This window comes from Eleutherodactylus coqui, chromosome 10 (genome assembly GCF_035609145.1).
Source record: "Eleutherodactylus coqui strain aEleCoq1 chromosome 10, aEleCoq1.hap1, whole genome shotgun sequence".
NCBI lineage: Eukaryota > Metazoa > Chordata > Amphibia > Anura > Eleutherodactylidae > Eleutherodactylus > Eleutherodactylus coqui.
The window spans coordinates 64,947,032-64,959,844 of record NC_089846.1 but is presented as its reverse complement, the minus strand read 5'-3'; the positions used below and the strand labels follow the sequence as shown (position 1 = coordinate 64,959,844).

Sequence of the window (12,813 nt, the reverse complement as noted above, 5' to 3'; positions counted from 1 at the left end):
TCATGGAGTAAAGTTATTTCACTTATACTGCCTCATGTACACCTCTTACTGCTGCTATCCTCAAGTGGGGTCCAAAGTTAATCTTCAAGGGCCATGCAGCCTCTTACACCCTAAACTATCAGACTTAGGCTGGGTTCTCACGGGACGGAAATCCCATGGCTTGGCCGCACCTAAAAACCACGGGAGAGCTGCGGGTTTTGGAGCGGTTCGGCCGCCGGCATTTTGCTGCAGCTTTCTCTCCCCATAGAGAGGAGTGAGGACACAGCAGAAAAAAAAAATTGACGTGCTGCATGTCTGTTTCCATCCGGCTTTGCCGCAACAGATTGGCCGCCCCATGTGGACAAGATTTTTGCAAAATCTCATCTACATGGCTGGCTAATCCCGGAATTAGGAGCCATGGGCAAAATTGCCACATGGAAATTCTGCTGCAACTCCGTCCTGTGTGAACTCAGCCTTACTGTACCTGTCCTGGGCTTAGGCCTTTATAGGAGTCGCTTTATTACTACTTGAACGATGCAAAACACATATTACAGTCCTGAACTTTATAACTTAATTATCATGTAGGACTAGTGTAAAGTGACCAGACATCCCGATTTAGGTATGTATATCGGTTTCAGGGAGGCTCTATTACTACTGGGGCTACTGTGGGGGCCACTGTTCTTACTGGGGCCAATATAGGAGACACTGTGGGGGTCACTATAACTACTGTGGCCGATAAATGAGACACTGTTACATCTGGGGACGATATAGGGGTCACTATTGATACTGAGGCCACTGTGGGGCTCACTATTACTACCATTGGTGCAGACTTTAACTGTAAATCAGCTGTGTAATTGATTTCATACTATGTAGCGCTCTCCCTCACCTCAACTGTGGGCTTCCCGTAGTCAGTGCTCCCCAGCTTTTTCCTGCTTTGACCCTGGGAGAATCTAGTCACCTTAACTAGAGCCCAGTACATGGACAGTGTCTTAACATGGGCTTATCACCCAAAAGGATGCAGTCTGTGTCCTAGTCCCAAGGGAAAACTCTCTGATAGAGGAGCAAAGGTTGTTACGGCTTGGGGTCTACTTCTCCTGCAGTGACGTCCACTCACCTGGGACATACTTTCTGCCTGCAGCTTCACAAGACATAAGAGCTGACGCACAGGCCATTGGGAGTATCAACTCCCGTGACCTGGTGGCACTATTTCTTTATGCTGGCTTTCCTGAACAAGACCTATTCTCAACAGCCTTTGGCATTCAGTCTTGTCCGTGGCCTGGTCTCAGACTGTCACCATGTCATCTGTGCTGCTGTCATTACGTCACATCTAGTTACGGCATGAAGACTCCCACTCCTCCCTCATGCTGGTGCTCTGTTTTACAGGAACTTGGAAAGCACAGCCGTGGCATCCACGAGCGGAGAATCATAGCGATTCTCTGCTCATGGGATCTAAACCGCGTCATGCTGCGATTTGGCGCGATTCTCCGTGGTGAGCCTATCTATCAGATAGAGTCACCACAGAGAACTGGCAGCTCTCTCCCTGCTCCCCCGCGGCGCAATATCGCTGGCAATATTCCGCAACGGCCATGGACAGGGGGCCTTACACTGACCAGGAGGCGGAGATTTACTGGGGAGTGAACGCTGCTTTGGCATCCAAGTCCACGGTCTGGGAGGCCTCTAAAGCCTTCAGTAGAGGGTTTTTTGCTGGGGCCATCTCAGTTTATAGAAAGTCTCTGCAGCAGGCAAGGGAGGACTTGGAGCGTTGTCTCTCCGAGGTGGAAACCTGTTATATTATGGCTCCCACTGAGGCAAATAACTCTGCACTTAACTGTCCGGTAAGAGAATATAAGTTACTACTGCTTGATTATACCAAGAAAAGAGTCTTGCACTCCCAGCATAGAGTCTTTGATCAAGATAAAAATGGTCGACTTTTAGCCTACCTCGCCAGCGAGAACAATGTTATTCCCCCAATGTGGGAATCCAGGATACATCCAGGGCCATGGTCACTGACCCTGAGCTCATCAATAATGTATTTGTTGCCTTTTACACAAATCCGTATACCTTCCAGCTTGTTTGCTCTGATGAAGCCTTGAAGTCCCATCTTGACACTATTACTTTCCTGACATTACCCCAGACTAGTGTGACAATGCTGGATGGTGACTTGGAGCAGGAGGAGATTGTAGAGGGTATTCAGTCTTTCCCAAACAGCAAATGCTAGGTCCCAATGGGCTCCCCATAGAATGGTACAAAACACTGTGGAATTTATATCCCTGAAACTCCTTGTGTTATTCAACTGTATCCTTCGGGAGGGGGTTCTGCCACCAACTATGCGTGAAGCTTTAATAGTCTTTATTCTCAAGCCTGGGAAAGACCCAGGGGACTGTGGCTCGTACCGGCCTATCTCCCTACTCAATAACGATATTAAAATCCTGGCTAACGTTCTGGCAATGCGTCTTAATGGGGCCCTTAGTCGCATCATACACGCTGATCAGTCAGGATTTGTGCCAGGCAATAGTACAGCTATGAATGTCAGAAGACTTTTCACAGACCTCGTGCTGTCGCACTCCAACCGAGGGAAGCGTACTTTGGTCTTTATTGATCATGCTAAGACCTTTGACTCTCTAGAGTGAAGATATCTGTGGGAAGTTATGGCTCGTTTTGGGTTTGGGACAACCTTTATTAAGTGGGTACATATGCTGTATCATTTTCTGGGGGCACGGTTGCGGACGAACACCCATATGTCTAAGCAGTTTTTCCTTGGTAGAGGGATGCGTCATGGCTGTCCTCTGTCCCCAGCCCTCTTAGCTATCGCGATTGAGCCGCTTGCATAAAAAGATTCGAGCATCAATGGTAGTCACGGGGTTCCAATGGAGAACTCATGAAGAGCAGGTGGCATTGTACGCGGATGATACTCTTCTGTTTCTGCAAGACCCAGAATCCTCTTTAGCCTGAGTACTCTCAATTTCTAACATTTACAGAAAGTACTCCGGAGTAAGCGTTAACTGGGATAAAACTGGGCTGTCGGTGGTCAAAATTTTTGTATATATTTCAGAACGCCCCTATCCTGATCCCTAAATATTCTTTACAGCTCTCCATAAAATACTCCTTCGCATATTATGGCGAAGCTCCACCCCAAGAATCAAAATGGAAACTCTCTGCCTGCCCACGGATGGAGGGGGTTTGACCCTTCCCCATTTCTACTGTTACTACCTGGCTAGTCAATTGGTATGTGTGGGGTGCTGGCTGTCGTCTACCAACTATAACCCAGTGGTGGGACTCGAGCGCAGAATGGTGGGCTCAGAACAAAGTTTGAGAGGCTTATTACTAAAGGGCCCGACCTTGCGTGTAAGTACCCTACCTGCGCCCATGTGGGTGACTCTCAAAATCTGGAAAGCCCTCCTTCATTTGATACCTGATGAGGCAGCCAAGTGGTCTCCTCATACCCCTCTATGGTGTAACCCCAACCTTAGTCTTCTTAGTCTTCTGGAGACGGCATGGGTCACTACCCTCTCAGATGATGTTGAAGGTGGCGTTTTCTGTACCTTTTTACAATTGCAGACATGTTTTGGCCTCCGTAGTAGCTCCCTTTTTAGGAATTTCCAACTTCGCCATGCCCTCAGAGCCCAATTTGAGGGCCTGAGTATCCCCCTTGTCTTGACTCGTCTGGAGTAGTTGGCACACATGGCTAATATCCTGAAGCCGCTCTCCTGTTTCTATAGACAGCTGACATGTAGCCTTGTTTCACTGAAAGACAGGGCTCTTGAAAAATGGGGCGTGGATATACCGGACATGGACTCGATGACCGGAGAAGCCTTTTGGCAGGCTCTGGGCCCCCCCTAATAAGTACTAGAGATTGGCTAATACAAATCAAGTTCCTACATAATGTCTATTATGCTCCTAGCCGTCTAAATGCTATGGGCTTATCTCCTAGTTCAGACTGCCCAAGTTGCTTGATGGATACAGGCACAACTATGCATATGTTCTGGGTGTGTCATGTTTTACAAGCTTATATGAGGGATGTACTTGAGTTCATGGAGACAGATCTGGGAACACCATGTATCCTACACCCTAAGGTCTGTCTCTTTGGCTTTGTGGAAAACATTCCGTTTGATGTGGCAGCATGCACCCTATACAAATAGCTTTTTTCCTATGCTAAAAAGGTAATATTACTTAATTGGAAACGTACCGAAAAAAAACACTAGGGCTGCCTGGCTACATGAGTTAAACAGCCCCTCTATATAAATTGACATATATGGCTAGGGGATGCCCTGCCAAGTTCACCAAAATATGGGGTTGGTGGGTTGACCCCCAATACTGCGCTGGACGTTATCTAACTCCTCTTTTCTAGGAAAACTGAAGGTCTTTTCTCTATTTGTTGTTGTGACTCACATGGACAATATGTATACACAATATTGGTACTGGAGCTGTGGGTTTAGTTTATAGTTGTTTGTTCTATTTGAAACGATGCCCCAGGTTGGGAGTTCTAGTCTCCTTTCTTATAATGGTCAAAGTTGTTTAAAAAAAAAGGAAAAAGGGTGTATTATAAACTCTGAAGGAAGTGAGAAAACTGTAATGTTTTAATTTTGTGAAGTATTCTAGATGACTCTCTCCCTTGTTCTGTATTGTGATCTATGACATGCCCAATAAATGTTCCTTTAAAAAAAAATGATGTTATGTCTGTGTATTACTGACAGAGAGCAGAATCTGCAGCTCAATGTGTACAGTCTAAAGAACACAGCACAGCAGCCTTCTTCCATCAGTTCTGAGACTATTGAAAATCAGATGAACACCCTGCAGAATGGGGAAATGGGGAAAAATACAGCCATATGATTGGCAGAAATAGTGTTAACATACACAGCAGCTTTTTCTGAAAATCCATTTGAAAAGTTAGGTACGGTTGAAATAACTTACAGTATGCAGCTTTTCACTAGTATTTATTTAACACACATACTGCATATACATTAGTGATAGTAAGTAATGTTTAAATACTCTTTACAAAGTGTACAATAAATTAATGAACAGATACAGATCATATCTGATGATCAGCTTCAGTCCATAATGTGTTACATAACCTAACATGTATTCAGCATATTGACACATGGTGCCAGTAAGAAGCTTGTTGAGCACTTCTGGTCCATATAATTAAAATAGCAAATTGTGTACAATACAGCAAAATGGTCAGAAGAGTGATGCTTCACCTTTAAGTTGTCTATACGTATTGGATAAATGTTGGTGAGATCTTTCAGGAATTCCAGATTGGACATTAAGATTTTGATATGTCCAATTCTTTTCTGCTGCATGAAGATAAGCTTTTCCCCACTGAAATAAACTTTCATGATTAGAGAGGTCAAGCATGCATGTTAATGGGCAAGGATGGTAGAAACAACTTATGGGCATGGCCAGCATTATCCACTCCCACCCACATGGTCACATACATGGTCTGGACGTATCTTAGGGAAATCAGACAAAAAGCCACTGGCCACCCCAGCTCATTGGGTTGAAAAATGATGGACAGGGCCATGCAATCAGACAACATTGAGGCCCAGGAAGTCATATTCAGAAGAAGTTTTTGGAGTCCATTTGGCTCAAGTTCCAATTAATACTGGCGTACTACAAATTCACTTTATTAGTTCCTTCCTATAGCCCCACTAGCATTACAACCGTGCATACTAGTGAGTGCATGTCTGCCATTCTCCATAGGAAGCAGTAGTAATAAAGTTACCCGAATTGCTAGCCATGAGAGATGTCAGCCACTAGACATAGATTTATGTTTTTTATGACTTGTGGTCTTTGGATTTGACTCTGTTATCGCCAGAGACCCAGTAGCCTCTTTATGCCACTGTATATACATTGATTGATATTTCTCTTAAGAAAGCCAGAAAGTAAGATAATTCAAAAGGTAAAAATACCCATACAGTTTGCTTTCCTGCTTTTCTTAGAAACAGTTTAGGAACATGACACCCCAATGTCCATCCCAACCAGTCAGATCTAAGCCGGTAGTGAGTCTTTAGAGCAATGATCCCTTGGAACAATATGCAAATTAGCTTTCCTTCAGAAAGAAGAAAACTGTTTCTCTACTGCTACCTATAGCGGGTTACTGTGTAAGTTAATGTCAGACCTTGGGTCAGACACATACTTAAAGGGGTTGTCCCGCGAAAGCAAGTGGGGTTCAGCACTTCTGTATGGCCATATTAATGCACTTTGTAATGTACATCGTGCATTAATTATGAGCCATACAGAAGTTATTCACTTACCTGTTCCGTTGCTGGCGTCCCCGTCTCCATGGAGCCGTCTAATTTCAGCGTCTAATCGCCCGATTAGACGCGCTTGCGCAGTCCGGTCTTCTCCCTTCTGAATGGGGCCACTCGTGCCGGAGAGCTGCTCCTCGTAGCTCCGCCCCGTCACGTGTGCCGATTCCAGCCAATCAGGAGGCTGGAATCGGCAATGGAACGCACAGAGCCCACGGTGCACCATGGGAGAAGACCTGCGGTCCACCGTGGGTGAAGATCCCGGCGGCCATCTTCGCAAGGTAAGTAAGAAGTCACCGGAGCGCGGGGATTCGGGTAAGTACTATCCGTTTTTGTTTTTTTTTAAACCCCTGCATCGGGTTTGTCTCGCGCCGAACGGGGGGGCTATTGAAAAAAAATAAACCCCGTTTCGGCGCGGGACAACCCCTTTAAGGCCCTTTACATGGGTCAATGACTGGGAACAAAAATTCCTTCACTCGATCATTGTCCCATATAAATAGGATAATGATCAGCTGATGAAAGAGCGAGAATCTATCCGGTCTTCTCATTAGTAGGGAAAACTGCATACTTCTACAGCTGCACTCCTGTTGACTTCACCATTTCTATTTTGTAGCCCCCTTCCCAGTTTGGCCGCAATGGCTCCCATCACATGTTGATTATGACAATAGTTTACCATCAAGTAGATGGTCTCCACTGTCTACTGTCAAGTCAAATGTGACATCAGTTATTAACACTAGGCGGTGGAGACCACCCACTTGACAGTAGACTAGAGTTGCATAATGTGCAGTTAAACAGGGGCTATACAAGAAAACAAAAAATGATGATGGAGTTAGCACAGACGCGGCTGTAATAGTATGCAGCCCATCCCACTTGTCAGACAATGCGACAGATCTCCTTTAACTCAGAATTTCCTAATGGGGTACTTAATAAGGGGTTCTCTAAATCAGATGACCCCTTTAATATAAGCATACACCTTTAAAAATACAGAAGCATAGTGCAAATTAAAACAGTGCAGTTATCCATATCTCCCACTCTCAATTTTTTTAGTTGGGACCGTCCCAAAAAATAGGGCCTTTGTTGTTATTTATGGGGCATATCCAGTGTCATGAGTGCCCCATACTTTGCGATCCATTATTATTGGAAGTTATGCTTTTGCCCAATCAGATTCCAGCTCTCATTTTTGTAAGTCAGGTTAAAAAAGCAGAACTGTGATTGGTTGATACAGTATGTACAATGTCTTCAATTTACTTTTTTACACTAGTTTTTATTAATTTTCCCTGCTGCATGGGCCCTTTTAGACGGAATAATTTATCGCTCAAACGATGTCAGACTTCCCTCGTGCAGCCTTTTTATACAGATAAATCATTCACATTCACTGTATAAGTGAATGAGAGCGACGGAAAGATCGGTATTTAAACTGAACGATTAGCCAACAATGATTTTCATGCTTGCTTGAAATGAATGATGTACGATAAGCGAACAAATTATCATTCATCATTCAATTGTTGGCTGTGTTTACACTGAACGATTATCGTTCAAATTCGAATGATCTAGCGATTTATTTTGAACAACAATAATTCCGTCTAAGCGCACCTTAATTCTCCAGGAGAACAAATAGCTGCGGCCTCCCTCAGAAATTTACAATCTGCTTTATGATAAAGAAACCAAGACACAAAATGGTATACAGTATTTCTCAGAAATTGTGCAAAACTCTAGTACATATCATTCTCAAATATTAAGCATAGTTACCGTAATTAGAACATAATAACCTACCCTAAACATTCTGATAACAAAGTTCACTGCATACAAGTTAAAAAGCTACAAAAACTATGTTCCCTTTTCACTGGTTTCATTAAAAAAGAAGGTGGTAATTAGTCATATTTTTGGCCAAAGCAGCTTCTACCGTGTTTCCCCGAAAATAAGATAGTGTCTAATATTAATTTTTGTTCAAAAAGGTTTAACTTTTTTACATGTATAGCTGTCTGGACACTATTTAAATTGCCTTTTTAAGTTAACTGTTAGCAGGGCTTAATTTTGGAGTAGGGCTTATATTTCAAGCATCCTCAAAAAGCCTGAAAAATCATTTTGCATCCTCAAAAATTCTGGAAAATCAGGCTATGTCTTATTTTCAGGGTATGTCTTATTTTCAGGGAAACAGGGTATTATAGGGCATTTTGTTGAACTCCACTGAAGGAATGAAGAAGGCAGGGGCATATATAGAGATCATGCCCTCCAACCCCGTAAAGGCACTAGGAGCAGTAAGCTATGCCACATTCCTTTAAGATGGGAGCTAGAGATGTCAATCATTAGGCAAGGGTCATGGTTTAGGAGGAAGGAGGGGAGAGAGCTGCCACCAGTCCCAAGAACACCCCCACATAGTTTTCCTCAATGGCATTCAGCTCAGTTGGAGTGCCAACACATGGTGAGACCAGCAGAGCCCATTGGAGTAGGCATCTGTGCCAGATTTGCAACTGCTCCCCAAGGAAACTTATACTGCCAGAAAGCCTCCTTTTCAACTACTACTACAGAGGATCCAATGCCCCAAGGTGAAATCCCAGTATGGACGGCATTCTTAGGATATCCCATCTCTGGATAGGAAACCTAGACGGATGGGAGGTCCTCTCCAGAGTTGTTGTCATGGGTGAGGGGGTACAATGCCAATTTTGGAGGCATGGTAACATTTTGACGGTTTGCTTGTACTTGATTTCACATTGCCCACCTATGGTTAGGATTGATTTATAGGGTGAAATTATGACAGACTTCCTTTAAAATTCCCCAATTGTGTAAATACCAATGTATCTTTCTACTATAACTCTCCTTATTCTGCATTCGCCTAAGGTGACATGTATCATGGAACACATAGATCTCAGTGTCGCACTGTGATATCACATCTAATAATTGTCAATTGTGTCACGTTGGAACCTAATGCGACTACAGCACGACAACTGCAGAAAATCCAAATTGGTTGGATATTGGTCACAGGTCACAAGTTGTATGCAACTTTTCCATCATGGACATCTACGTCACCTGCAACTGCAGCTTGCCTGTGATCCATCTGTGATTCGGCTGTTGTTTCACTGCAAAAATATAGTTCTGAAACAGTCACGCTATGGCAACTCAAATCAATTTTGTCATTGTGCAACTTTTTGCGACTTTATGTCATGTGACACATGATGCCATGTCACCCTAGCCTAAATGTTGTCTGAAACTAACACATAAAAACAGTTTTAAAAAGGAGATATATGGAGTGAGTTAATGCCCATAACAAAGAAGCTGAACCTAATTCCTAATCTGCCCTAAATACACACCCTGATCCGCCAAGAATATCTTCTTTTTGACTGGACAAAACCCCTATTTTGGATCCTTACTCTTCCAAGGTCTTAGAATTAGGAATGTACAGTGGCACATTGTGTCCCTTTGTTTCTGCACGGCAGAGCTGTATACACCATGGTATCGTGTTAAGGAGGTAGTCGCCCCTTCCTTCTAGTAAAGAGCCTCATAACTCAACTTTTAATAGAGCATGGATTCCATGTGAAACCGAGAAGAGACCTACATATTCCTCTGTATGAAATGGGAAATACAGGGATATGCAGGATGGGCCCACAAATTACAATTAGTGATGTATTAATATCACTGTGGTTGTAAAACGCCATAATATGGCCATGTGCATGAGGACTTAAGACTGTTCCATGGAAAATTTGAGAATTTGGACGGGTTGTAGCAAAGGTCCATAGATTTGTTTTCCAACTTACATCCTACCAGATTGTTGAGAATGGCATATATATTCAGCCATCTGTCTCTTTTTTACTTCACACCAGGAGCATAAAAAATAGAATATTGGAGTAAAATGACATATTGAAAATACTAGGGCAGTGTAAACATAGAATAACATACAAAGAGGTTATAAAAAAACACTTAGAAATAAGGCACATATTGTACATCAAGTTCAGATCACTCCAGTAGGAGATATACAGTGGGTCCAGAAAGTTTTCAGATCTTTTCAATTTTTTTACATTTTGCCATGTTGTGGCCTTGTGCAAATTAAAGGGTCACTCCAGCGATTTTTTCTTTTAATTCATTCATTATGCAGCTCTCCCCTCAGTATATATAAGTCAGCTAGTGTTGCCTTGGTTAGTTATTCCCCTCTCTCTGAAACTCCTGCTTTCTTTTTCCTCAAATGGTCCTGTGATCTCATTTTTGACCAGCTCAGATCTGCTTGGGGTTATGTATTTATTTTCTAGTCAGATTCTCAGGTTATGTGATGCAGTTACATGCAGTGACCAAAGAAACTGCTTACAAGGGGGGCGCAGAAACTCCTATCAAAGTTACCGATGATGATCACATAGCTCCTGTCATACAGTTGTAATAGAGGAGATCGTCGCTCATCCCCCTGTCTGTATACTTATAGTCTCTAGCTTGTATAGTCGAATACAGAAGGTAATGATAAACTGTACCCCCAACAGGTAGAGTGGTATAATCTTATCGAATACTGTGTCGATGCATCATGGGATTGATGTGAAACTGAAAGTACAAAATCTCATTCTCAAGATGGTGCCTGATAAGCATCACACAGGAGGCTGCACAGCAAAGACATGGCAGAAATACACAGAGGGGACCTCCAAAATGTGGCAGGCAATCAGGTGAGTGGGGCAGGGATGTAAAAATGTGTTTTTGCTGCAGTGGCCCATTTTAAAAAAAAATCAAGTTTACCCTCATCATTCTTCACTTAATACCCCATAATCATAAGTGAAATAATAAGTGAAAACAGAATGTTAAAAATCTTAGTTTTTGATCTTTCAAAAATGTACAAGCATTTTGCATTGACCCTATGGTATGACACTTGAAATTTAGCACTGGGGACCTCACGTTTCTCTTGATCATTTTTGAGATGTTTCTACGGCTTCATTGGAGTCACCTGTGGTAAATTCAGATGATTGGACATCTTTTTATAAGACACACCTCTGTCTATATAAGGACTCACAGCTCACAATGCATATCAGAGCCAAAACCAAGCCAAGAGGAAGAAAGAGCTGCCTGTAGAGCTCAGAGACAGGATTGTGTAGAGGCACAGATCGGAGAAGGCTACAAAAATTTCTGCAGCACTGAAAGTCCCCAAGAGCACAGCGGCCTCCATATTTATTTAATGGGAGAAGTCTGGAACAACCAGGACTTTTCTTAGAGCTGCCGACCCACCAAACTAAGTATTCGGGGGGTGGGGGGTGAAAGGCCTTGGTAAAAGAAGTGCCAAAGAACCCAATAGTCACTAATGGCTGAGCTCCAAAGATGCTGTGTGCAGATGGGAGAAACATTCAGAAGGTCAATCATAACTGCAGCACTCCACCAATCTGAGATGTATGGCAGAGTGGCCAGAAAGAAGCCTCTCCTCAATAAAAAAAAAATGAAATCCCACCTGGAGTTTGCCAAAAAAGCACTGAAAGGAGTCTCTGATTGTGAGAAGCAAGATTCTCTGGTCTTATGAAACCAAAATTGAACTTTTTGGCCTCAATTCTATGCATTATGTCTGAAGGAAACCAAACACTGTTTATCACCTGCCCAATACCATCCCTACAGTGAAGCATGGTGGAGGCAGCATCATGCTGTGGGGGTGGCTTAGAGACAACTCTGTAAATGTCTTTGAGTGGCCCAGCCACAGCCCTGACTTGAATCGAATCGATCATTCCTGGAGACCTGAAAATAGCTCCACAGACAACCCCCAACCAACCTGACAGAGCTTGAGGGGTCGGCAGAGGATGGCAGAAAATCTCCAAATCAAGGTGTGCAAACCTTGCAGTATCATATCCAAGAAGACTGGAGGCTGTAATCACTGCCAAAGGTGCTTCAACTAAGTACTGAGTACAGGGTGTGAATATTTATGTCAATGCAAATTGTTTTTCATTAAAAAGAAATAAAAAATTACTAAGATTTCTAACATTCTGCTTGCCTTTTGTCGTTATGGGGTATTGAGTGCAGAATGATGGGGGGAAACTTGATTTTTTTCTTTCATTTGCACAAGGTTACAACATAACAAATGTAAGAAAATGAAAGGGTCTGAAGCCTTTCCGGATTCTCTGTAATCCACGTATTCACTCTATGTTCGTAATGTAAACCTATTATAAGATAATGACTTGTGGTCACCCAATCTCCTTGCATGAAAGAGTTTCGATGGACGTTATGTGGTACACGAGATATTTTACTGCTTCATAACAACATGGATTTGGGCTATCGGTTGATTGATGAATAGCTGGGTTGGGTCCCTGTAGTGAGTGGTCTTTTAGGTTCTCTCTCACTCAGAGTGGAGTCTGAAGTCTCCAGAATGGGCTCCTGGTCTTCCTGGTCATGGAGGTGAGGGAGGTAGAAGAGATCAGTGAGTCCATGGAGATCTGCAGCTTTGTGGAATGTCTGGAGGATGAGCAGCATGGCCATAAGACCAAGTAAGAGGTAGACTGTGGAAGACAAAACATTAGATAAGACATATTTTGTGGTGAATGGACAAACAAGGACAGGGTTTTATCCATCAAAAAGGTAAATCATGGAACAAGATGTAGCTTGCACTAGTAGACATAAAAGGAAAACACAAATGAGCAAG

General features: G+C 43.1%; 1 protein-coding gene across 2 annotated transcripts in view; it reads right to left on the bottom strand.

The window, feature by feature from the left end:
• Nucleotides 1-4,896: 4,896 nt before the first annotated feature.
• Nucleotides 4,897-12,813, bottom strand: part of KCNK6 (potassium two pore domain channel subfamily K member 6) — a 39,726-nt gene continuing 31,809 nt past the window's right edge. For both annotated transcript variants that reach the window (XM_066581175.1, XM_066581174.1), the window contains one exon: nt 4,897-12,670. In XM_066581175.1, the coding sequence (XP_066437272.1) occupies nt 12,447-12,670 (224 nt within the window). In that variant the 3' untranslated portion in view covers nt 4,897-12,446. The remainder of the gene's footprint in view (nt 12,671-12,813) is intronic.